This window comes from Pocillopora damicornis, chromosome 6 (assembly GCF_964200805.1).
Source record: "Pocillopora damicornis chromosome 6, jaPocDami1.2, whole genome shotgun sequence".
Taxonomy (NCBI): domain Eukaryota; kingdom Metazoa; phylum Cnidaria; class Anthozoa; order Scleractinia; family Pocilloporidae; genus Pocillopora; species Pocillopora damicornis.
The window spans coordinates 7,665,707-7,693,588 of NC_142675.1; the positions used below are offsets into that span (position 1 = coordinate 7,665,707).

At 37.5% G+C, this 27,882-nt stretch overlaps 2 protein-coding genes across 2 annotated transcripts in view; both read left to right on the top strand.

The window, feature by feature from the left end:
- LOC149043727 (tyrosine-protein phosphatase Lar-like) overlaps positions 1 to 27,882 on the top strand; it is a 138,147-nt gene that overhangs the window by 50,451 nt on the left and 59,814 nt on the right. The window lies entirely within an intron of this gene.
- Positions 102 to 27,882, top strand: part of LOC149043732 (uncharacterized) — a 32,200-nt gene continuing 4,419 nt past the window's right edge. Inside the window, exons 1-7 of the mRNA XM_089210114.1 lie at positions 102 to 724; positions 910 to 989; positions 14,124 to 14,184; positions 15,040 to 15,699; positions 16,560 to 16,649; positions 19,497 to 19,619; positions 25,568 to 27,847. Of these exons, the coding sequence (XP_089066240.1) occupies positions 15,063 to 15,699; positions 16,560 to 16,649; positions 19,497 to 19,619; positions 25,568 to 27,847 (3,130 nt within the window). The 5' untranslated portion in view covers positions 102 to 724; positions 910 to 989; positions 14,124 to 14,184; positions 15,040 to 15,062. The remainder of the gene's footprint in view (positions 725 to 909; positions 990 to 14,123; positions 14,185 to 15,039; positions 15,700 to 16,559; positions 16,650 to 19,496; positions 19,620 to 25,567; positions 27,848 to 27,882) is intronic.

Below are 27,882 nucleotides of genomic sequence, written 5' to 3' on the forward strand. Positions count from 1 at the left end.
AGTGAACTAAAATAAGGATACGTAAGAAAAGAGATTTTTATATGGATTCTGCGGATTCTGTGGATTCTGTGGATTCTTACCCTTAAAAATTTTGAAAATATGAGAAGACGCAGCGCATCACTCGTAGTTTTTTAAGAAAAACGCTATCTGACGCTAATACGCTAAAATATACTGAAAAAAACAACAACAAAGGGTTATGTTAGTATTATAGAAGGGGAAACATTATCTTCCTTTACCAGAGGAAAGGTGCTGAATAGAGAGATCATCAAGTGAAATCTGCCGTGCGTGTCTTGTTACACTCTTAAGATGCGTGACCTGAATCGAGAGATGATAAGAAGTGAATCGTGCGATGTCGTTTAGAAGCAACTTTAAAAAAAACTCGCCTGCAGCTTTAGGAGAGAAAAGGTTGCTTATTGTTTATGTGAACCAGAAAAGGATCTTGTTATAATTGTTTTTGAAAAAAAGTTTCTTCCTGAGGCCGAAAAGCGTGTTGCAAAATTAGTTTTTATTGCGTGACTGTGTTACTCGGTTTCAGGTGTTATGTTACTCTTATGGGTAGTGTCATCTGCGTATATTATGAGCAACTCCCTCATCTGAGTCTGTTAGAGTACCTACCATTTGCGACTCCCTTCGTTCTCTCGTCGAAAGATTAGGAAACAGGGAAAATAATTGGTTGAAACTCACATCACTGTCCGTGTGAAGAGCTGAACCGAAGAAAGCGCAGGTACGGTCAGAATAGTAAAGTTATTCACACTGTAACTTTAAGTTGAACTTCATCAATCCATTGTTGACTCAAGGTATTTCACTCACTTAAATGCGAATAATTATGAAACTTTTAACACGAGCCTTTAGAGATAAGCGCATTTTTAGCATATATTTGATACATCAGCTACTTTTTTCTCTTTTCAGGACGATTGCTTAGCCTCTTCACGCGCCCTGGATGTGATTATTTCGTTTGAAGCACCGTTCTCGAAAAGGAGATGTGAAGGGTAAGTCGATCCATGAGTTATGAATTGATGCGCCTTAAAAAGGTCACTTTATTTGAATTTTATAGTTTAGCAAGGGTCTGTTTTGTAGTCTTACCAACTGTCTTACTTCCAGCAGTCGTTCCTGATCTAGATAAGAGACAGGGAAATGCTTTAAACGTAATGCGCATCAGTGAAAGCGGAAGTTGTTATTTTTGTACGACCATTGTAGAGCCTTAGAAAGAGAAAAAGTAGCATTTGATCTCTTTGATTTGACCGGACGAATAACAGATGCTTCCTTTGAAAATGTGTACGTGCATATGCAGAAAAAATATCCTCTTGGCTAACGTTAAATTTGGCCGTTCGTGTCTCGACTGTTGTCGACTGATGAGCGAACAGGAACAGGATTCGCTCTCAGTTTGTGACCACTTTCAAATTTATTGATTTGTTCTGAATGAACTTTCGAAGTTCAATCACGAAAAATGTGGACAAGAAATTTAAGAGACATTCAAGTTTTGATCTTGGACACAACTAGATTGAAAGTTTTCTTATTCAACCTTTCGCAAAGTTTTTTGTTTTGATATTATTGCACCAGTAAACGTTTAACCTTGGCTCCAGCTAAGGAACTCGATTGTTTGAAACATGTACAGTGGAAACATAATTACTTTCTTCTAAAGGAGTCCTATCATTTGAATCATCTTGATGTTAATTAGATGTCTTTGAATCATTTCGCAACAAGAAAGGTTTTGAAAACTTTTTAAGTCAGTCAGCCGTGAATGGCTTTGTTTTTACTTAGCTGACTTTCTCTACTAATCCTTAATAAAATCAGGAAGTTTTTGCCTATGTGCTGATTGTATGCTTCGAAAAATCTTTGTTTTACTCTGACAGTGGCGACCACATTTTCTTAACGGTTGTCCTGTGATTTACATTAGCGACAGCTCTCTGCTTAATTAGTAATTAGCTTTGAGAAGGTTATGCAAACGAAACTGAAAGTAAAACTTTGCGTTTCTCAATCTCCGACGCAATCTTTCTATATTGCAAAAGAGACTTGCTTTTCAAGCAAAAGTGTTCTTCCCTAACTCTTAACTTATCGTAGATTCCGTAGTCTTCGCCACTTACCTTGAATGTTTTGCTATTGGGTTCATAACAAACTACGCATTGTTTTGTCGGCGATCAGCCGAATTATATTTAAAATGCACCGTCACTTAGTTCGGGGGGTGAGGAGGTGGGGAAGAATTGACGAGGTCTGGAACCTGGGGACGATGTTCTCACAACTACAGGCATGCTATTCAGCAGTATCTTCAGACATCTTACGACCTTCGTCGTTGTTCTTGATGTTTTGCCCAAATTTTCGAGGATAGGGAATGTTTTCTTCTTCAGATGAAGTGCATGATGTCAATATCAGTTGAAATTATATTCTATTGAGCGTGACCTATAATTTCGGTTTGGGAAAATGAGCCAAAATTGTAAGAAACGACAGTAAACCTCTTTGCGTTATGACATTACCTGTGGATTGTATACACGTGCAGTGGGCACATCGAGTCAGTAAAACAATACGCCAGAATCGTATGGGCGTCTCTTATATCTTCTCATGAAGTTGCCAGGTATGACTGTTTACCCCACCGTTTTTCCCCAACGTTTCAACATCCTCTCTTTAAGGTAGAAAATTTTTTAAAAAGTAATTTTCAACTCGCGTTTGAACCTGTGTAATTTGTTAAAACTTTTTCGCTTTTGGCTACTCTTGTTTCATGTTTCATGATTGTCCTTTGGCTGAAAATACACGACGTCTTTTCGAGATTTATTCTGTTATTTAATTCGATAACCTCTGCTGTAACTGCATGTAATGTGGTTGTCTTTAAGAAAACTTGAGCTAATACCTGGATTTCATTTTTACATCACAGAAATCAATTCCAAACATCAATCAAGTTTTCTCTTTAGTTTAAAAGTTGTGTTGATGTTGTTATTGGATATATTAAATAGGTTGAAAAGTTTTAGTTAGTATTTTCTCATGTTTGCAAATAATTGAATTTACTGGGAGGTGGAGTTGTTGCAACATTTTAAAATGAAACGCAACTACACATTTTATTGATATGTAAAAAGTTTTCATCTGTCTATCTACTGGCAAGTTTTTGTATCATATTTCAACCCAACCATTTTCCACAAAATATAAACACTATTACAAAATAATTAGTCAAGGAAATGGAAAGCTTGTGGCATATACACCATGTTTGAAATGCCATGTCCATAGTAAGCTAACAGGATTGAGGAGGATGTATGTGGGAATAGGCTCTCTTGTCTGTATCAATAATTTGCTTATCACTCCTGTTGGCAATTTTTTTAATGAGGTTGGGCTATCAGGGCAGAAGAACTGAGGATTTATGTAGGCAGTGACTTTTTTCAAACCTGGAAACTATCATTTTGAAAGCCATACTTGTGCCCAGTAACTCATTCTTATTCTGATAAACTAGTTTCAAGAAAGATGCAATATTTTATAACAAAAATTTGATGCATAGGTTGTGTAAAAAACTTTAATTTGACTACACTTTTATAGCTAATACCAGTCCCTTCAGTGGTAAAATGTTAGGAGAATTAGAGAAAAAATAATGTGCCATACATCTACAAGATTTTATGTAATTACATGAATATTAACTAATACTAGGAGATCTAATAATATTTAAAAAAATGATAAAATTTTGGTTGAAAAATTAGAATTCAGCACAGGCTGGATAAACAAAATTCTTAGAAAAAGAAATGTGTACTAATAAAAAAGCTAAGCAAACTTTTTTTTACAACACTTGCCTGTACCTATACAGCATGTAGTAAAGTCTTTGAAGTAGTCATAATCCCAGTTTCATATGCTGAAAACACATGCACATGCAGATTTCCTGTAAACCTATAGTTTAAGCCTGTGATGACTTCAAAAGTTTGTTGCACACCTCAAAAGGAGAACAAATAAATTTCATGTTTCTTTAGTATAGTAATAGTATAGATTATAAGTGAGGTAAAATTGAGTCACACATTCAAGATGTACAATGAAAGGTTCAAGAAATTTTCACAACTAATTTTTAAGGTTAGCCTACCTAGAACAATCACCTTCATGTAAAAATTAGACCGGGTTTGTACTGATGATGCCCAACAGAACTATTTGTGGTAAGAAGGCAGGCATTCCTTTTTTCATTTAAAGAAATAATGAGGTTATCATCTCTCCACAAGCTCAGTGGAAAGTGGGAGGGGATGAGATTGATAGTGACTATGCTATTTGAATAAATATCCAGAGCCAGGATAAAAAGTCAGACATGGTCTGCAAAACTCCCTTATTTTAATTTTTCTAACCTATTAAGCTAAAGCGTTATATTCTTGCTTTGTGCATTATGTGGACACTAATTACCAGTAATTTAACTTTCATGCATCAAAATACAAAAAAATATTCTCTTCATCCATGTGCCTTAAACATTACAGGGGAGGAGGCAGGTCAAATTAAAAACATGAATTAAAATAGGAAAGTACCCATTAATTTCAGTCCTAATTAAAGGAGGAATCCTTGTTTTTGCAGATTCCCACCCTTTTAAACACACATATCTTGTGACCAATTCCTGATTTCAATTTTTAGTTTGGGTAGGTCTATTGGTAAGAAACACCATGCATTAATGAAGGCTTTAGCTGGTGTATTTAACACAATCTAAATAGTAATATTACATGTTACAGTATGGTAACTTACACAGCAAACTTATATAATCACACAATTCCAAACAAAGGAAGTCAGGTTGTTGACTCACCTGCTTCAACTTTTGAGGCCTTAATGTACGGAGAGTAGATATGGTTGAAAGTTGAAAGTTGAAAGTTTGAAAGCTAAAAGATATACATTACAATCATCAGACCCTATGCATCCTAGCAAAATAAAGGGTCAATTACCACCATAACTTCTCCCAAATGTTCATGCTTACAGGAAATCATTTATTTTTGTCACTAGGTGGTACTGTATTAACAATACTTCTACTGACACAAATGCATTTTTCTAAAGCTACCTCATAGCAAATGACTGTACAGGTCATGTGGAAGGTTCCTGCATGGGGACTAACATTTCAATTACCTCAGCAAACTGTAATCATCAGAATTGCAAGCCAAGGTGTATTTACCAAGTGCTAAAGTTTCCAAATTAGTCACCTAATTCTTACAGTGAAGTTCACTCCTTTTTGAGGCTATCTTCAGCTTGATCATCCTGTTACACAATGTGAAAACATTAAATGTTACTCACATATTCAAATAATTACCTGAATAAAAAGTTATAATTTTTCAATAACTGGCTTCCTTTAATTGTATTCTAGGAATAGTAAATGGTATTGAAGAGAAAGGAAGAAAGTTCTTGAAACATTCTAAGTTAAATAAAACTTTGTTAATTATGAATATTAATTGTGATTGCAACAAAAAGATCTGTGAAGCTATAATAACAACTACTTTTCCAGGTTAACAAACCATAATGAAGCATGATATGAATAAATTTAATCTCACCCAGTTTGAATGTAGAATCCAAAATCTGATTAGCTTACTGATGAATAGGAAAAAGCTCAATGTGTTTTTCCTGCTTCCATCATTCTAAATGTCACAAATCAATCACGCCACCAATTTAATGTGATTTTTTTATTGAAGTGTACTTTTTCTTATGGACAGCTATTATTAGTATCTATCTTTTGCTGACATCTGAAAGGAATGAAGTCCACACTGGCAATTTGACACATTGCAAGAAAACCCTACAACTGATTAACCCTTTAACTCAATGAGTGACCAAGACAGAATTTCTCCTAACAATATCAATACAATATTAATCAGATAAGTGATGAGAATAAAGAAAAATATAAATTTGGGGATGATTAGTTGATCCAATACTAAATTCTTAGAACTAACATTATAAGAATTGTATAATTAACAGTAAGGAGAATTACAAATTTGATCTGGGAGTTAAAGGGTTAAATTTTATTGGATCAAAAACATGAATGGCAATAGAGGAAATCAGCTACCATAATTCAAGTTTCCTGTCTAAAGTATTCTGATGTTTGTTTTTATCACATGGTAAAGTTTACAGTTTCCCTCATTTCACCGTCTTCTGTTCACTTGTTGGTTTGCTTTCCTAACAAGGAGGAGCATATACATGAAAATGTGTACAGCTTATAACATTTTAATCCCTGAGAGTGACTAGCATCTAATTTCTCCTTTCAATATCACCCCTGAGTCACACATTAAGGTCATGAGAATAAAGGAAATGATAATCAACTGAAGAACCTCTTGATTGTTAAACAAATTCTCCTTGCCAGCACATTAGGAAATGTATAGAGAACAGTATAGAGAATATGCTTTCTGATATTAGGATGTAAAGGGTTAAAGACATCATGTAATCAGTTATATATATGTAGAGTATTGCTTGAATATATGATTGCAATAAGTACAAGTGCTAAGTAAACATCATATATGGTCTTCTACTCTTCCATCCTGGAGGTTGCCTTGTGTAAAAAAAAAATCCTTTTAAAGATGCCTCTACAATGGTAGGTACACACAACTGACATGTATGAGTGAAGCATGTCAAACATTAAGGTATGATTGTCAATTTTCCTTTTATTACTTGCATACAGCTTATTTCTATCAGATTTAAAAACTTCTGTATCCCCACTTTCAAAGAAAAGCATTTCCCATGAAAATTTAAGCATTAAAGACATAAGCTACCAGCAACAGGTTTTTCCATTGCAAGTATTTCACAACATCAGATTCTCATCACATTTTGTGTTACATTTGAAAGCATAAGAATATTTTAATCATTACAATATGATGAAATCCTCCATTTTAACCCTTTAACTCCCATAAGTGACCAAGACAGAATTTCTCCTTACAATATCAAACAATATCAAGCAGACAAGTTATGATAATAAAGAAAAATATCAGTTAGGGGATTGTAAGATGATCCAATACTAAATCCTCCAAACTAACATCACAAGAACTGTATAACAGATAGAAAGGAAAACTACTAATAAGATCTTGGGAGATAAAGGGTTAAGTCCCACTGGTGACCTGGACAGAATTTCTCCTTTCATTATTAGTATGATAAAAAGCAGACAAGTAACAAGAATTAAGAAAAATATCAATTGGGGGATTATTGGTTGATCCAATTCCAAATTCTCCAAACTAACATCACATAAATTGTATGGCAGACAGTAAGGAGGATTACTCGTGATATTTTGGGATTTAAGAACATGTCCACGAGAGCACCAGGCGGTCGTGCTACATGCTATCTCACCGATTTCAATGAAACTTTGCCAGTTTAAAGGGGCTACCCCAAAACTCAAAAAGACAAACTGGATTCTGTTTTGGTTTTTCCGGGGGGAGATAGACCACCCCCCGGTTTTTCTTAGTTTTCACCAGGGAAATCGCTTTAAAATAGGTAAAATGTATGAAGCTCTCACTGCGATGGTATTTAACCAATCACTGTGAGAATTTGCACACATATTTTTACATCCTTAGTTCATGTCCGCCGCAAGTATCAGTTAACTTGATTGACGGCTTGTCAATCAACAGAGGCAAACATACGACTGTGTTTTTAGACTTTTCGATTCATCCAAATATTTGACAACTTTGAGGTCAAATATCTCCCGTTGCCAGAAAGCTACAACACTAATCTGAATTAGCATTTATAACGCACTATTCATCTCTGAAAATCATCAAAAAAATCTTTGGGCACTACCGTATTTTTGTCGTGGATGCCTTAAAAATCTGCGACTGTGACAAGTTTCTCTCAACTACACCTGTCACGCAATTCTTGCTCTAGGCGGTCACTTGACCAAATAAACCTACATTTTTTAACTCTCTATGCAAGATAATTGATCAAGAAAGGTAAAAAATGTGAAAAACTTTCGAGATTTTTTGTAGGAATGGAATATTTCACGTTTAAAGAGGTGCATGTAGGCAAAAAAATCGAAGAGAAAATCGTAGCGTTTCTTTCTTCAGTCGTTTATTACTTTCAATAGTTCTATCAGACTAAGAACTGTGCTTCTATCTCGAAAATAAAATTAAAATAGTGTTGTCGGTGTCACTTACCGCCATCGAACATTTCAATGCAGAACCCGCTAAGCTAACATCTGTTGCGTGACCCGAAGACTCTCCGTAGGAATTATTCAAGCGCGTTGTTCATGCTGTCTGCTAGTTAACAATTTCAGAATAATCTGCAGATCTCTATAATTATTTGCCTGCTTCGATCGTTAAATATCTACATATTTTTTTCAAGCATTTTTTTTACCACATATAAATCTACATCTCTCTAGAACGAGTGTTGTCAGCGCTTAATTGCGCGACTTGTAAAATTTGTTAAGAATGAGCCAGCAGTAATTTGACCAGAGGCTTCCTGCAAATTTCCCTTGATGAAATCCTAAGACATAGCCAGTTGTTTTCGTGAGCAAAGAAAATAAATATGAAAGAAAAGTGAGATGCAAATGTCTTTATTTTCTTTTTAGCTTAATAGCAGCTGTATCCTCTCCTGCAGTCTTCGTCTAAATTTTGCAGGGTCTCTCCTTATCTTCTGCCTTGTTCGGTCAGTTCCGACTTCTGAAGCTAGATCAGTGGCATCGGCCTCTTCGTCCTCATTCATATTTACAAAGGGAAACCTCGTCAATAAACCAATTTTTGTTATAGCAGATAACCGGCTGAAGTATCGAGCGATTTGCTGCTGTATCAACCGGTCAGTTTCAGACTACATTTCTGGCTGGCGTCGTCTCTTGAACTCGATATTTGGCAAGTCACATTAGAGGCGGTTGCCTTACTAGTTTCCTCCCCTGTCCAGCACACGTCTAGGAGATAATTCTTTGCTTTCTGAGAAAAGGCGACTGTTTTTTGTGTTTTCCAAAAAGCCCATCCAAAGTCCACTTAGCTAGTTAGGGACTGTTCGTCAGAATTTTACCTGAGGTCCGACCTTGAACGTAGCCATCCCCTATAGAATGGTAAGCCGGTCTTCGTCCATTTCCTCTTGATCTTATCATAGGCGGAGTTTTTTTGTAAGCTTCACCGTTTTTTTCTGTGTTTAAGTGCTTTTGGATGGCAGTCAATGACTTAGACGTCTTGATACATCCTTCCTTTTAGCAAGGATATCTCATTTTCTTGTTCTGTCTGTGACGGATTGGGTATAGCTCAAGCGATGACCCGCGTTCAGAAATCTGTGCAAGTTGCTGATAACCACCCGCTTTTACGATTAGTTTGCTAAAGGTTTCTAATGTGATGAGCCCAGTGAGACCTTGAGGTGCTCCAAACTGTGCCAGTTGGTCTGCGCTATAAACTTGTCGCAGTTCTTAAGTCAGAGTGAGCACCTCTACAGTACCTGCGTATCCTGGCAATCATATGATATAAAGTTCATTTCAGTCACAAATCACCAGTTAGGAAAACCGATGTTCAGATAAGCGCTCTTCTTTCCCTTCTTACTTATTCATTGCCGACTTTAAGATAGCATCCGGTTATAGTACGCGTTCTAGTAGGTTTACAGTCACCCTGCCACCAGGAAGACTCGCCACCAGCTTTGATTTCTTCTGCCATCTGCAGATTCACCTCTCTCTCAATTTTATATCTCCGATTTTTATGAAAAATATACTGGCATTTACGAACCCGAAAGTCTGAATCTCACACCAAGTTTTGCACGATATTTGAGGTATATCGTGAAATCGCGGCATTCTTAATCTTCAAATAAGCCAATACGCGCTAAGATAAGCTTCTCGGACGAAACGCATGTTTGGCATACATCGACGTCTCCCATATATTTTCTTTTAAGCTGTATACCCACGAATTTAGAGGTTTGAGCTGTTGCCGTCCCCGACCAGCGCGAGTAAAATAACGTTTGGTTCTACAGTTAGTTGCAAATGAACAAGACAACAGTACCATCTTGACTCCGGCAACTCGAGTGTTAGATTGAATTGAGGGCTTTTTAGACACTCGATTTCTTATATGGCATCACTATGAAGACGTAATATAGCTGATACACCTACGCTACATAGGATTAACAATGTCTGTTGCGCTGTTGCGAGAAGGAGGAAAATATTACCGGAAGTTTAAACTCTTTAAGAGTTTCAGAGACGTTTCAGAGATGTCTATCTTCGGCTGTCACAAAAAATTGACCCGCACTTAAATTTACTGGGAAAAATTGACTTACCAACTCCTTGTTGAAAACATTGTAATTCATTTGACCGATACGCCGGTTCTTTCAATTTTGCTTTTTCCTCGGGCTGCTATAAAACAGTCCATAGATTAACCAATGAATAAAATGTTTTGACATACCGTTCGGAATTTGCTTTTTTTTTTTTTTTTTTTTCTGCGTGCAAGCAAGAGTAGACAAAGTTTTTAAAATGTAAAAATATGTGTGCAAACTCTCAGAGTAATTGGTTAAACGCCATCGCAGTGAGAGCTTCATACATTTTACCTATTTTGAGGCGATTTCCTTGGTGAAAACTAAGACAAACCGGGGGGGTTGGTCTATCTCCCTCCGGAAAAAACCAAAACAGAAACCAGTTTGTCTTTTTGAGTTTTAGGGTAAACCCTTTAAACTGGCGAAGTTTCATTGAAATCGGTGAGATGGCATGTAGCACGACTGCCCGGTGCTTTCGTTGACACGCTCTTAAAGGGTTAAGACACATATGGTAATCATGTGTACCAGAAAGACAGCTAATAAATGTAACATTATACTATGTAGAATGAAGTTTCAGACTTACTGAAATTAAGTTGACTTCATAATTCATATTTTAGTTAAAGAAATGTGTAATATCTCTTTACAAGGATGAAAAGGGAATGCCATTTATGAATTTTGAAATAGTACATGCTAAAAATATAACGATGGATTTTAAAAAACTACTAAAATATGGCATATCTATTCACTGAGGTTTTCATCATTAGCTGTCACACAGATATAAAATAGGGTTTGTGAAAAAAACCTTGATTCAGGAGAAGCATATGATTTTAACTTGTTTACTAATGTTCTCACCTGAATTCAATCTGGAATGAGAACTCCATTTTATCTTGAATTAAAACAAAAAATTCGATTATTTGCAGGCAGGTTGAGGTGGAAATGGATACATGTTACATAAAAAGAAAACCCCTACAATAAAATAAAGCAGAAGCATATTGCCTACATGTCTATGCTTCTGAATACAGCTATGATAGGTATTTTTAAGTAATTATCTGCACATGTAAACCGAGTGCAATATATGGTCATAAATGCAATTTTATTCTAACCTTCCCACTAGAAGAGCGCCTTGTGTATCAAACATATCGAGTTCAGTACCTCCAGAGTCACAAGCCGGGGTTTTGGGGCTACAGAATAATAAAATAATCAACGAGTTATGTCAGGCCAATTTATCGAGAGTTAATTAAGTATAGTTTCCTACAATCGTATGAAAGTTTCAAATGTGCTTCACATTCAAAAAGAGAATATCCAAGCAGGTTACAGAAATGGTTCGCGAATTGTCAACTGCTAATGTGTTGACAAAACTTCCCTAAATTATGGTGCCGATACGAATCTATCATTCATAATCGCTTATGAAATTCTGTGAGTGAACCTCGATGAATTTAGCAGAAAATATCCAGGAAGGTTACAGAAACAGACTCTCAAAAACTGCTCTTGATTTCGAAAACTGTAAACAAAAATTATTTACGCTAACTATGTGCTTACCAGCATGCTTGTGAGGTCAAATTGCCTTAACCCCGTTTAATTGCACGATCACAGCTCGGACGCTTCTTGCAAAATGTGATGACTACCAAAGATGTAGTCTGTAGTCTAGATTTCAGTTTCCAGCATAGGAAAAAAATTATCGTATTGCAAGCATGTTCATCATAACGCCTCGAGATGTTGAGCGAAGAGAAAGTGACTCCATGTTTTGGGAGACAAACTATTTCCTAAAGTTCGAACGAATCGAGTAGAAAGCATGAAAACATAGCGCTGAAAAGTACGACAACCAAACAATTAAATTCACTCATCCCTCTATAGAAACAACTCCATTTTACCTGTTTGCACCACGCGTTTGCGGTCCGTAATTTGATTCTCAGATGTTTGACGGGTTCTCACATGACAATATCGTCAAAGTCAAATTACCGCGTCAGACTTAATGTAAACATGAACATCGCTGACTCAATCTTATTTTATTTCAATTTTGGGAAAGGCCATCACTTCGTTCTTAGGGTAAAACAACACATCTTCGGCAAAGCACGATTTTTTCAAATGATTAGAGTGAATCCTACGATAATTAACTGAAGAGAAAAAAGAGTAGAAACTTGTGCTCGCTGTTCGCCATCATTTGAAAACTTTCTAGGCAAATCAAAATACGTAAGATAACTTCTTTTCCCATAACACCACGACTGTATTAAACATTACAAACGAAAGGACAAGAAATAACATGAAGAATACGAACACTATGAAATATTATTCGAGCGATGAACCGGCGCGAGGGTTTTTAGGCGCTTTATGCTAGAGTCTGTTTAACCGAAACGTGATTAGTTGAATTGAAAACTGAAGCTAGTATCAAACGACGATTGGTAAAAAAAACAGTTTGAATTTTTTCTGGGCCTTAGCGTAAGAGAAAACCTAGATAAGACGCGACTTACCTCCTCTTCTTTCGCGGATCCTTCATAGTTCACTTCTCTTTGTTGATGACCTCTTTTCAGTCTGTTTTCAAGAGCGACTATGTATTTCCTTCTCGCGTTACTCTTCGCTAGATGTTCCCTTTTTACTTATGCCTTTTATTGTTCTCTTTCGCGCTCCTCTCGCCGTATTCTGCCTATTTTGGCGTCCTTCCTAACTTTCTTGCGCGATTTTCTGGACTCGCTTTACGCCGTTTACTTGGTGCTTCGCTTTGGTCGCTCCGTCTATTTATATCCAGCCTATTTTCATTTAAAACCCTTTCTCCACGAATTTGAATTATAACAATTTCCTCCGGTTGTCAAAGCTTAAACTCTGCCGGTATTGTTGCCTTACGAGTTGTTTAGCAATTGCAAAATACTGAGAATTACTGTTCAGCTACATCCTGACCAATTTGATTTCCCGCTCAAAACGCGGGTGACAAATTATTTGCTTACGCGGCTTCACATCTACTGGCCCACGTGAAGCCCTCATGTAATATCTAACCGTGTGCCCGCGTGTGCTCGCGGTACGGTGCACTAAAGCTCGGCACGCGAGTATGCGCACTTTATTGTCATCTGCCGGTATCTCCTGGCGCACACGAATGGGGTATCCAAGTTACGCAAGCAATCGTGCCTGCGCATCATCTTTTCCCTCGCCCTTCCATTATACAGTTGGCCGCCCATGCTAAAGGTAGCACCTTGTACAGACGTCCATACGGTCATAAGTCTAAATTTTTTCGGCTTGATGGCTTACTACTATTTTGTATAATTATGGGCTACGCTGCGCGCGCTGCGAGCTCCGCTATTATTATTGTCCGTGATGTTTTCTTTGCTCCGCGTCCAAGGTAACTTACACCCTTGCGAAGATTTGCAAGAGATATTATAACTTGGAGAAATTTGCGGAAAAACACAAGCCGTGAGTGTTCCCGAAAATTTTTTCGAGATTTGTGAATCTTTTATTTATTAGGAATCTTTTATTATGGAAATTACTTATGAATGCATACATGCGTGACTTGTGGGTGCGACGCGAACTGATTCATGGTATTTTGTTGCGTAGTCTTGGATCATTTCTACGTTGCGATAATACTTTTTGTACACCATGGCTCTGGTAAATCAGTTTCTACTTTAAGTCATACATTCAGCAGGAAGACTTAAATTGTACATACACCAGAGTTAGTTCAGTCCGATGCAAATTTTTATTGTTTCGTTTATTCTCACTGCTACACACCAACCATTGTTTGAAAAGAAAAAGGTCCTGATAGCTTCTCTCTGATTGTACATAGTTTGCTACTTTCAGGAAAATATTGACAAGTGTGACTCACGTGCAAAAATTTTTCTCTATAGATTGTGTTCAGTGTTGCACATTTTAACCACGTGCACCTCTGCTGCACACGTAACTTATCAGTCTAGCAATCAAACCTAATAATAAATTGTTATGAGTGGAAAAAGTTACAATATACCAATTTCTTATAGTGCGCCACTCACACCAATTTACGGTTTAATATTGATTGTGCTGTTTCTCTTTTTCAGAAGTTATAACATTATCCCTTTCTTACATGCCACATCTTGAAGGAAGAAAATTCAATTAAAGGTATATAGACACCCAGTTTGCACACGTGACCTATGACGTTCATTTGTTCAATCTGTATACTTTGATTCCTAGTTGAATTTCCATGTGATCAAATTCTACTCTGCATGCGATCTTGCGACATGGAACTTGAAATTGTTTTCAAAGGCAGACAGTTTTCTAATTGTTTGTGGCGTTACTGAACAGTGATAGTATTGCTGCTTTTGCTGAAGCCGGATTGGTAAACGCCAGGCATAACAGCTGTTGGTAATTACTTAACCCATTCAACCCTAAGAGTGACTAACATCTAAATTCTCCTCGCAATATCTCCTCTAAATCACACATAAACGTCATGAGAATAGAGGAAATGGTCACCAACTAAAGAAGCTCTTGATTGCTAAACAAAATTTCCTTGCCTTAAGAACAGTGTATGATGAACAGTATGGAGAATATGCATATTGATATTGATATCGGAGCGTAATTAGTAAAGTCAATTGTAGATACATTATGTTGACTGTTGTGTCTAACTGAATGACTGTCAGTAGATGTTTCGTGGTTTGTGCTGTTGTTCATATCATCATCTTGGTAGCTGTATTATGCTTCTCTAGTTGCTGTTAGAGCCGGTGGTTGCTGCAGCTTTCGAGTTTCTCCTGCTTTAATTACCCTGAAATGTGACTTTATACTAATTGAGGATATGTAATTGCGTGTAAACCCCCTCTTTTAAAACTCACAAAATTGCAAAAATATTTCTAGGCTCTGAAGTTTCATGGATAGAAAAATAATCACATGTGAACCTCTACAAGTTTTTGATTTATCTACGATGAAACTTGTCGACTCAATGATAAAAATTTTATCTGTCACAAATAATTTGCTTGATAGGCTGCTCCTTAAACATCAATTTTATGGCTACAGCTTCGCCGCCATTTACGTCTACAAGAGAGACTACCAACTATGCAAGGTTATGCCGCCTCCTGGTAGATGTAGGAACTCAGGTGCTGCGGTCCACTTTTGACAAAATACATCCACCAGCTACTCTACAGACAGTTTTGGGAAGTACCTCAGTGCATTACGCCAAATTGCAATCACTGTACAAAGGGAAGAAGAAAGTGCTGAATCCCACGCAATGGGGAAAGTTGTACCCTTCTCACTCAGCCGTGTCATCCGCAACCTTCGATGTCACACTTTTAACAGTGTTACTTAGAAGTATCTGTGGTTTAAGCCCTCCTACCAATGGATGGGATCATCTTCCCCTAGCTGAAAACATGAGAATCGCGGATGACATCGCCAGAGTGAAATATTACAGGAACACTGTATACGGCCATGCTTCTCAAGCCTCTGTGGATGACAGTAGCTTCAGTGCTTGCTGGCAAGAGATACGGGAAGCTTTGTTGAGATTGGGAGGAGCTCATTTCCGAGCTAAAATCGACAATCTTGAACACGACTGCATGGATCCGGTTATCGAGGAGCATTATAGAGAACTGATGAAACAATGGAAGAAAGACGACGACAGTATTAAAGACAAACTTGAAGAAATTGAGGGTAAGAATAGCATTGTCCATTGCCAATATGGATGATCAGAAGGCTACAAAAGTATATATTTTTTAGTTAACACGGCAGTGTAGGCTAGCGCATGATGTTTTCATTTTGGTCGGAACTAGTCGCATATTTGGACAATTATTCTCGCGTTAGGTGTGAAAAATGAAGATTTAACCCAAATTTTGACACTGTTTTCACTGGCAGTATTTTTGTCGTCCGTAAGTACCCGTGAATAACTGCTAAAGTGCATTTTTGTGATTTCTAAGCGTCTTATTGAGTTTGATCTATTCGAAGTTGACTAGATACTGATATACGTATTATTGTTTTATCTGCAGCTAAACGTGAATCTGTGATGTGAATATGGTTATGAAATTTTGCTTATGTTTCTTATTCGCTTAATGTCGGCCAATTTATCATTTTTCTGCTAATGTATTATTGTAAGAGTACACCCTGGCTACCAACCTACTCTGGCTTCAAATGAAGATACTATTTAATGCGTGGGATGAATGGGATGGCACAGAATCTTATGTTACAAAAGTATGTATTTTCAGTTAACACGACAGTGTAGGCTAGTACATGATGTTTTCATTTTGGTCGGAACTAGTCACATATTTGGAACGTTACTTTAATTTTTTAGCGTTATGAGTTAAAAATGAAGAATTAACCCATATGTTGACACTGCGTTCTCATTCAAGTATTTTTGTCAGTTCCTGGGTACTCGTGTACAACTGCTGAAGTACATTTTTGTGATTTCGAAGCGTGTTATTGAGTTTGATCTATTTGGTCCACGTATCATTGTTTTACTTGCACCTAAACGTCACACTGTGGTACATGAAAATGCACTTACCTTTTGAAACTTTCAGATTCGCTGGACAAGATAGAGATTGAAATGAAAGAGGTGAAAGAAAAGCTTAGTAGTCTGACGGCCTCAGCGGAAAAAAGCACACAAGAAGGTTAGTTGGTAGAAAGAGCAACTCATAGAAAAAAAATTGTTAAGAGCGACACTGTTTTCTTGAGTACATAACGCAGCTCATGGGCATGACGACGGTAATCGCTGGATGTCGGCTAACACAGCATACTTTGGTACTTTACTGATCTAAGAGCACACCCTGGCCACCGCTGGCACGTGCTATACATAAAGATACTACTCAACGTGTGGGATAAATGGGATGCCACGGAATCTGAGATCTTCTGCCCTGGCCACCCCCGGGATTTGATGGTGTTTTGACAGCACTCATACATATTTATGATTGTAGGCGAGATAGGTTATCGTCATATTTTAGTATTACCTTTCTCATTTAATCTAACTTCCTAGTAGCTTTAGATGTGACCCGCACATTTCAGAATAAAATAATCAAATCCCTCCACCGGTCATATTGTGGAGTATTCAATTCTACATGAGAATATATCTGCTCAAGTAGTTTAAGGCCTGGATCCGGAGTGTAAATTGCCTTAAGAAAATAAAGAGCTATATTTCCGCAAATATACAACCGATTGCGCTGAAACTTTCGTGGACGATAGTTTTCCGTAAGAACTTTTACCCTATGGCAACAATATTGACGACGAAAGCCACATGTCGGGTCACGTGATCAAAACACTACTCAATCAGTTTTTATCGGAATTGGTAAGATTTACATACACTCTTAACCGACCAATGAATGAAACAAATACTCAGTGAAAATTTCTAGCCATCTACGTTTGGAATGAACTTCCTTCGTTCCTTCAAAAAGAGAATTAAGATTTTTAAGAGCTGCGAAGAAACCTTTGTAAACCTAGTGGCATTTTGTTTGTTATCAACTGTACTTCACTCATCATTCCGAACGTGAAGGCAAAGTTTATCAATACCTTCTTCCATTTTTCAAAAAAATTGCGTGAAACGGAAACTTCGGCACCGGCGGGAGCGTTAGAATTACTCCTTTTGGGGTTACGAAAAATGCCGCCATTTTGTTTCCTTTCGATAATAATGCAAAGGGACGACCTGACTATTACATTACACCGCTGATTACGAAGGTGCAAATCAAATATGGCGGTCAGCGTCGGTCACAGGACAATCATTGCGGCGAAAATTGATACTGCTTAAGTAACTGACTTAGGTAGTTATTATTTAGTGTTCTAGAACAAAACGTTTGTGATTCCTGTAATTCTAGGAATACGGAAATACTTTAATGATGGTTAATAATTTGGGTTTCATTGTAGTTGTTCTTGTTGTTTTTAATGCAATTTCCACTCGTGGAACACATTGTATGGCTTGTGATTTCCTATGGAGTCAAATATACGACAGCTTTATATAAAAAAATCCCAAATCTTGGATGCCTTGGTTGCGAAATCAGTTTACCAACGAGTAACAATGTTAAGCCTGACAAGTTTTGTGAAGTATAAAAAAACAAAACGAAAGAACAATAAGAATGAGTTAAAAGATGAAATTTGACAAGGTGTTTGACATGATGATTTGCTCATGTTAAGTTATGAGAGGCAATTTCCCTTGCCAAAAATAAGAAAAAATAACAAGATATGATGGGTCTGAAAAGGCATAAGCTGGCATCTGGAAGAGAGGTATTGGCTGCATGAGGAAATTTCAAAGAATATCCTCATCAACATGTCACTTACTCCAGGTGCCATCTCTTGATAATTAGCTGACACCTATGTAGCCAATCCAGTCTCATGTAAGCATTTCCTTGATGGTCATTCAGTCAGTTATGGTCAATAATATTTATCACAGGATATAAACCTTTCAGCTTATTCTGATTCCTCATAAGATCCTATAACACTTCACCAGATTCCAGTGTTGTTGGATGTCAATAGAATTTGTTGTAAATAAAAAAATATAATAAACAATGTTGTCAAGTACAATTAAAAATATTGTTTTTTTGTCATGGGTATATCACTAACCTTTGGAATGTAACTTAAGCCGTTGTCATCAAAGGTTAAAACCGACAACTCATTTTGACAACTCTCTCGTGATCGATTCAGCCAAACCTATTTTTCGCTGTACATGTAAGAACACAACTGTGTAGGTATAGCTTTTATTTTCTTCATTAATTCGTAAGGTATGTGCATTGTAGCTTGATTAATGAATTCCCTTTGTTGAAGCTCATAGGATTCCCTTTTTTCATCATAATGTTGCCTAGAAAATGTTGTGCTGGAGATCACAGTTAAAGTTATGACTTGGGATTGAACGTTCCACGATATTTAGATTTGATAAATGAACAAATGTGATCTACGCCATAGGAAAGGTTACACACCGAGGTTCAAAAAATTTTACGCTCATCCCATACTGATGAGAATAAAAATTTCCAAAACATATCAAAAAAATTTAGTCCCTAATTTAATAAACCACTAATTTAAGTTTTCCTTGAACGCTCTTAACTATGCATTAGTGAATTCGCAGCTACAGCAAATTAGAGCTAATTTCTGGAAAACATCACAAAACCAACGGTCACCTCAACTGTAAATCTGACATCTGAGAAAAAACAGCGTCTTCTGAAACATTTTGGTTAGAAATCGATCTTAACTTCCTCGAAAACGTGAACGCTCTAATCGAAGATCGGCCGCCACGTTACTACTCTGCGACTGAATATCTTGAAACTCTGCTGGGGGTCTCGAACCAAGATAAAACCCAGGCATTAAACTACTAGAGTGAATGAGGATCGTCAGACACCGTTGAAGCCAACCACAAGTTTTTTAGAGTTTCGTATAAAATCTAAACAAACGATAGAGGAAGGGAAAAGGATCTATTCAGTTGACTTTTCTTTTAATGAATAAAGTGACTCTCACCCAGACTAATGTTATTCTATTGTCAGATACCACGAAATTGTCTCTTGAAAAATTAATAGGCGAAATAGCAAAGATGGACAGCGAACTGAAAGAAGTGAAGGAAAAGATGTGTGCTTCGACAGCCCCAGTCGCAGAAAACAAAGATGAAGGTCAGTTGAACCATACGATAAAAGTTTTCCTGCTTAAGCGGATATTTAGCTGTAGCCAACATGTCCGGTATGTGAGAGAGAGCGATCATCCTATCTTAAAGAGATTCATTTTTCAATTTAAACAACTTCTGGAAGAGTCTCTGCAGTCTGCTTTCATTCCCTTTTAATGGTTTAATTGTGGAGCGCAGTTCACAACTGGTTATATATCACAATTTTATTACATTTGCTGTTCTAAAATTGCTTCTACTGTAATATTTGGGGTGCGGTATGGAAGCCACTCTTTATGGAATACTTGCCAACCAAGAGTCAGCGAACTCTTGTTCGCAAGACATTGCATAATGTTTTCCTTCAAAATTTCCCCCGTAATTGCCCTGGAAAAATTATATTCGAGGAGCCGTCTTCGTCTGCTCTCAGCTATCAAATGTTGACTTTTCCATAAATTGTAAAATTTTTCTTAAATAATCCAGAAAGAATCAAAGTTTCAATGCGAGAGAACCATATTTTAATGGAGTGCGAAATAAACAAAGAAAGCACATTTTTAATTGAAATATCGGTGTTAAGTTCAGCTCGACGTTAGATAGTAACAGATTAGGTTCGACTGCATTCATAATTTAAGAGAGGATGTCAGCATCCATCGAACAAATTTGAAATACTGTGGCAAGTCGCCCAAAATTCGCTTTCTCTCCTACTTTCATATTTTGTAGCCCAATATGTCCGAATAATTGTGGTGTAGTTTTTTTGTGAAAATATATTTCATTTTTCGAGAAATTATATTTTTCGTTCAGCCGCTCAAATATGCAAATTTTCACCCTGAATATTACCCGAGTTGTGTGACCTCATGTAACGAATTTACTTGACCTCCGGTATTTCTGTCGGCATAATCCTTTGTTTTATGATCTAAACTTAATCTCCTGTCATTATTGATGCTGGCGAAGAAATATTTATTTTTTGGTGAATATTTTTGTTCGACATACTTTTTCTATTTCGAAAAGTAGCATCAAAACAAAGACAGTTTTAACAATGACCGATATGACAGAATCTACTGAGCTTCAAGCTTTTAAAAGACAAAAGGATGTTTATAAAGTTACTGTAAAAATTTCCTTGTGTATTTGTGTTGTTATATCGTGAGACGAACTCAAAGTCCGGCAAAATTTACTTGCTAGCGACTATGAAGTATACATGGTGTGCCTACTTGTCACCACCGTTTACTGGCATAAATCACTATAGTTTGTAAAGAAATCTAACATAACCTCTTACCTTATTTATTTATGATTTTATTAGCTGTTTCGGTGATCAAGTTATGCTCTACCATATTTTAGCCAGATTTAATTTACAGTTTGTAAATCCTCTCCACATTATTATATTAGTTGCATGACAAGCGTGACTCATAAATTCAAAGATGCATCAACCTCCGAATTACGAAGAGATGGGTTTTTTTCCTCTCTTTTCATAGCTATAAAAACCTTCCAAGAATTGCTGTATTCAGAAAACTAAAATGTCCAGATCCATCAATGATTCCTTTGCCGGCGGAAGTCAAAGAATGTTTACAAAAGTCAATTCGATTGACAAGCTACACACCGAATAACCAATTGATCTGTTGTATTAGCGTCCATCTCACATGCTAACAAGGAGATTTGCTGTTCATTTAAATCGTTCGCTTGTAGGACTTTTGGGTATAGTTATCGAGGAGACCGACGTTGCATATCTCAGGTCGTTTCCTTGCGTAGTTGTAAAAAAGACATTTTAAGTTACCTGCGGAGATGATTTTACAATTTGCCTTACTCATAGATCAAATCTCGGTACCGGTGTTGGGTGGATTCGTAGTTTAATTAGTAGTTGTAGAGTGCTTAAAGAAGTGTACGACCATGGTAAAGGTAGGGTTAAGTCGATTCCAAATGCCTATTGGGGTATTGGCAAGCGTGTACCACAGGTAGTACGCAAGACGTCTGGAAAATTCATATAACCTGGCTACTTACCACCTTGTGCAAAATTACGCGTCCCGTCAGACTTAGGCCTCGATCGGGAGTTGGTAAATAGGCTACCAAAAATCCAGACAGAGGCGGCGTTTTTACTGGGACACCTGTGGTAGCCCAGTCATATAATGCCTTTGTTTTTTTTTCCCCGCCACAAAATGGAAAAATTGCGCAGTATTACCCAGAGGTCATTGGGCCCTCAACACCATGACAACTAACTGTGATCCAATGAGGTGTTCACATGCTGATCACGCGTGTTATCTTGATGATGATTGATCATGCACAGACAGGGCCGGGTCACATGACAAATCACGAGATTTTGCTTATAAACCTCTTTGGCCAGTTGTTTTGTATTTCAACGTATTTGGATTGCGATTTCCTGGAGCATTATGGCGCAAACGCGCAAAATACTTACAGACGCATATACAAGTCGTATTAATCGCGGCTAATCCACACTGAAAGATGTTATTGAGCGGTAATTTCGGAACGGATTGAGTCGCGAACGCTTGAAAGCCATGAAAGCCTTGAATGCCTTGTATGCTAAGTATGCCAATGTCTTAGTTGAAAAACGTACACTTGTTGTAAAAAGCAAAATCTGAAACCAAACTGCATATACTCTATGCAATCTATTGAACAACACTACCACCGTGAGACTGAAGAACATAACTATAATGGATGCAAACTGCTTGTGAAGAAAGACGACATGTTGGATTCACTTGATGGCAAGGAACGTAGCTACGATAACAGTACGAATGGTATTAATGTCACGATCAGAAAGGTGAATCTTATGTTTGTTTTCATTGTAGTTATATGGATATTCTTTTTTAATAAATACGTGATCCAAAACCCTGTGTTTTTTGTGTATAATTAATTATGTTAAATATTGTTTACGCAATTGTCTTGTCACAGGCGGCCCAAGCTCACGCCTCGAGAAAAAGCCAACGATTAATTCACGCGTTGTGTGACTCGGTGTTAAGTTACGAGAGAAACTGCACGTTATAAGGAATAGTATAGGGAACGAAGTATGGTCGATTTACAACGATACATATTTAGAAATATGAACATTTTTCTCGTAAAATCAATACAACTTACTCATACCCTATGTATCCGTTGTATTTTCAGGTAATTTCTGCCGTTTTAAGCTTGCTTTACCATCACTGTTATTCACGTCATCTACTTTTATTACGTTGGTAAAATCTGTACAGACATCACACCAACCAACTCGCGCGCAAAGTAAGAAGACTACATTGAAGGCTTGAAATAATATTGCGATCGATTTTCATCAAGAAATGGGCCAGGAATATTCCACAATAGTGCAAATAATCGTGAAGGCAGATCGCAGAAAAACGATTGCGTGACGCTCGGTAAGCTGTAAGATGACATATTATTATAAACCAGACGTAAAAACTCTTCAGATTCTTAGTCTGCGTTTTGTACCTACTCTGCAGTCTGCAGTCTATATTTTGTATCTGGTCTACAATCTGCTGTCTGCCTTCTGCATTTTGTACTAACAGGTATCCGTGACACCAATACAGTTTATTTTTGGTTACATTTATTCGCAAAACACACATAATCTACCACAAAATACCTGTGTGTGAGGTAATTCGACATTTTCGTTCTTTCCCACATTAATATTCTTCTCTCCTTTTGTAAGAATGTAGACATCACTCACAATGTTTCAAGTAATCCATCCACCCTACAAAAAAGTAACTCTTGCATGCAGAGCATGCCTGTGTTTTGAAATAGGTGTATGCCCTTGGCCAGACTTGAGCTCACTATTTCAGTATACTAGTCCTACACCCATAGTATCAGTACACTTGATTCCAAGTACCCAGTACCATCCAGGTATCCCAGTTACCCTGCTCACAGGGTCTAGTTCCTTTCTAAATTTCAAGTGTGCTGCACGTATCAGCACCCCCCGGGGAACCCCTATGCACAAGAGAGCGAGAATACGCGCCGGGAGTTTCGAAAACGACCCCTATAAAATTATAAAAGGTACCTGACTCATCCGTGTAGGAGTGGCAACAACTGATATCTACCCCTAAAAAGTACCAATTTAAACACAAAAAAATTAAAAAATCCCAAAAACAAGAACTCCTTTATCGATGTGCTCCAGAGGCTCAAGTCAGATCATTAAAATCGTCCTAATAATGTTTATTTCAGGCATTTTATTGAGCGAAAAACACCCTAAAAGGTACCAGCTGGGTATCTGGTAGTCCACTAAAGTTTGAGACACCGTAAAAGGTACCAGATCACTGATTTTGAACACTGAAAGGTACGACAAGCATCCTCACCCATTTCCGATCGCCTCCTCCCCCCCCTCCCCCACCAACCCTGTCAGCACCTAAAAACAAAAGATGTGATTTGCCAACTACGAGCTGTCAGTCTCACCTCGTAAAATTCACGTGAACTGATTATTTACTTATAAAAACTTTTAGGCACTGATCTGTCAGATTTTTATGCTGACAAAATCTGTCCTGCTTCGAGGCAGGACGGCTGTACTTTTTTTTGTTTGGTTCGTCTTGACATTTGGTAGGGACTTAAATAACTGTACGTCTGCATTTGTTAAACATACTATTCAAGTGCATTCAGAACTCGATGCGTGCACTTCTAGTGCATTAAGTATTCTTCTGTAACATAGCCAAAGATCTTGCGATGTTTACTGTTCAAGCCTTTTTTTCTCTTTAAGGAGGCATCAGAGACCCCCCCCCCCCCCCCCCCGCATCAAAAATCTAATGGTCCGTCCCTAAGGTACTTTTTACATTATTCCAAAATGGGTTTTGTTCCGGAACGAAATGAATTTCATACTGCGTTTACATGCAAGATAATTTAGCATATAAAAACAAGTATTTACGTCCTTTTTCTGTGCTTCCCTCGCTCCTAAAGAGGATTCATACAGATATGAGTGTCGTACAGCATTTACTTTATACAAAAGGTCGTCCAGAATAAGTGTTTCATTCTGGAATGAAAACCTCAATAAACTCATTTAGAAATGACTCGTTTCGATTAATTTTTACTCTGGTATTATGTGGCAACCGAGATGAACTCGTTCTTGAACAAAACTCATTCCGATATCATGTAGACTTCATGTACAAGGCCCCTAAGAGTTTTTATTCCCAGAGCATCACGCTCTGCTCTCCTGCCAGAACACTATAAATTTCAATAGCGTTGAAGCAACAACCCGCTTTGAACTGCTACGCTGCTACTGAAACAAAGATTAGTGACCACAAAAGTAACATATTGTAATATTGTCCATTTAACATAAACAAAAATCTTCATACAGGGTAAATATTCATTTGTGTTGGTATCAATTATTGCGTGACCAGCTTCTGATATAAATGGATAGGGGAAAACACAACTTAAAACCTGGGCTCCCGGCAAAAAGTAATACTCAAGCGTAATATAATAGCCAAAACAGCTTATTGGTCTTATAAAATCATAAATAAGAGTGTTATGTTAGATCTTTTTCACAAAATGTGGTGATTTATGCCTCGATATGCAAATAAACGGTGGCGACAAGTAGGCGCTAACAAGTAAATTTTGCCGGACTTTGAGTTCGTCTCGCGATATAACAACACAAATACACAAGGAAATTTTTACATTAACTTTATAAACATCCTTTTGTCTTTTAAAAGCTAGAAGCTCAGTAGATTCTGTCATATCGGTCATTGTTAAAACTGTCTTTGTTTTGATGCTACTTTTCGACATAGAAAAAGTTTGTCGGACAAAATTATTCACCAAAAAATAAATATTTCTTCGCCAGCTTCAATAATGACAGGGGATTAAGTTTAGATGATAAAACAATTATTATACCGACAGATATACCGGAGGTCAAGTAAATTCGTTACATGAGGTCACACAACTCGGGTAATATTCAGGGTGAAAATTTGCATATTTCAGTGCCGAATACCAGAGAGATAACACAATTTTTAACACAGCATTCATTGGATTTCTTACTCATTTTTCTACTGTTAGGTAGTTTTGATCTAACTAAGCTTATCAATGGAATTCTCCAGCTGTACAAGACTCGGGAGGGATGGCTCTCACCGTTTCCATGGTGTGAAGAGTTTCAGTTTTTTCTTGGCAAGATTTTTACGAGGCTCAAAGTGGTCAGAAGAAAGAAAACGAGAGGAAAAATCACTGACGTATTTGTTGACATGTCGTCAATATTAGACCCGCATGAAAAGTGTTCAGCGCCAAGAACAGTTTTGATTGAAGGAGAACCTGGTATAGGAAAAACCACCTACTGTAAAAAGTATGTTTACGACTGGGCCACAAAGAAGCAGGGCTGCGGCTCAACAGCATTCAAAGCAGTATTGTTGCTGAAATGTCGAGACATCCATTTTGATGTTTGGGGAGCCATTGATGATCAACTTCTGCCTCGAGACATCGACGAAGAAGTCAAACAACAATTCTTTCAGTTCATTCGTGAAAATCAGTCCAGCATTTTATTGATATTGGATGGATTAGATGAGTTACCATCCAGCAAATTTTCGATGTTTTCCGAATTAATTGAAGGAAAAGTACTCCCCAGATGCCACATAGTTGCAACAGCAAGACACGAAGCTGGGAAAGAGGTGAGGAAGTGTTGTGACACGCTGCTTCAGATCGAAGGATTTACTGAAAAGCATGTGAGGGGATTTGTCACCATGTACTTTAAAGAAAGGCCGGATTTAGCCACCAAGCTCTTGGAACGGATGTCTCGAGATAAAAACCTTAAAGAAATGGCAGCCAATCCTCTAAACACAGCACTTCTTTGCCTTTTATGTGAAGAGTTTGAGGGTGCATTCTCAGAAAACAGAGCTCAACTGTACTTGGATATGGTTGAATGTGTTTTGAGAAGATACAGAAAAAAGAAGGGACTACTAGAAAAGATCGAAGACCTGACAAACCATTACAAACCGCAACTGAATCGACTTGGGCTGGTAGCGTTGAATGGTTTACTCAACGAAAAGTTGGATTTTAATGAAAGTGAATTGGGAAACCATGCAAAAGAGTTGACTGAATTTGGATTTCTGTCAGTGCAACCTGGTGGCAACAAATTGAGACAAAAACTGCATTATGCTTTCTTACATAAAAGTTTTCAAGAATTCTTTGCAGCATTCTTCATTTGCTCTCAGATTCAAAACAAGAAAATTACACCTACAGAACTAGTCTCCGATCCCAGGTATTTCGTTAAACTTAAACAAGTACTTTTGTTTTCATGCGGAATTTTAGCCATGAAATGTGAGGAACAAGTTGTGGCTCTTGTAAAGAGTTTAACAAATGAAGTCAACAAAAATGCAGGTCGTGGCACAAGTGTTTTACTGGAGGCCATTAACGAATGTAAAAGAGAAAAAGATGATTTTCACTCGCAGTTAGCAAAGTTGTTTGGAACTGGTTTAAAACTGACCAGTTTGCATTTTTTGAACAATCGTGTTGGTGATGCCGGTGTTACATCTATTGCTGAGGCAATCAAAGTCAACAAGACGCTAAGCGATTTGAAGTTGTCTTGGAATGGTTTTGGTGATGCCGATGCTACATGTATCGCTGAGGCAATCAAAGTCAACAAGAGGCTAATCCATTTATTTTTGTCTGGCGATGGCATTGGTGATGTTGGTGCTTCATCTATTGCCGAGGCAATCAAAGTCAACAAGAAGCTAAAGAATTTATTTTTGTCTAGCAATGGTATTGGTGATGCCGGTGCTACATCTATTGCTGAGGCAATCAAAGTCAACAAGACACTAACCAATCTGCAATTGTTTTACATTCGTATTAGTGATGCCGGTGCCACAAGTATTGCTGAGGCAATCAAAGTCAACAAGACGCTAACCAATTTGAATTTGTCTGGTAATGGTATTGGTGATGCCGGTGCTACATCTATTGCTGAGGCAATCAAAGTCAACAAGACACTAACCAATTTGAATTTGTCTTGCGATGGTGTTGGTGATGCTGGAGCTACATCTATTGCTGAGGCAATCAAAGTCAGTAAGACGCTAACCACCTTAATTTTGTCTGGGAAAGGTATTGGTGATGCCGGTGCTACATCTATCGCTGATGCAATCAAAGTTAATAAGACGCTAACCACTTTGCATTTGTTGAGCAATCATATTAGTGATGCTGGTGCTATATCTGTTTCTGAGGCAATCAAAGTCAACAAAACGCTAACCAATGTATTTTTGTTTGGCAATGGTATTGGTGATGCCGGCGCTACATCTATTGCTGAGGCAATCAAAGTCAACAAGACGCTAACCAATTTGGATTTGTTTGGCGATGGTAACAAAAGCGCAAATGACTTGAAATGACTTCTG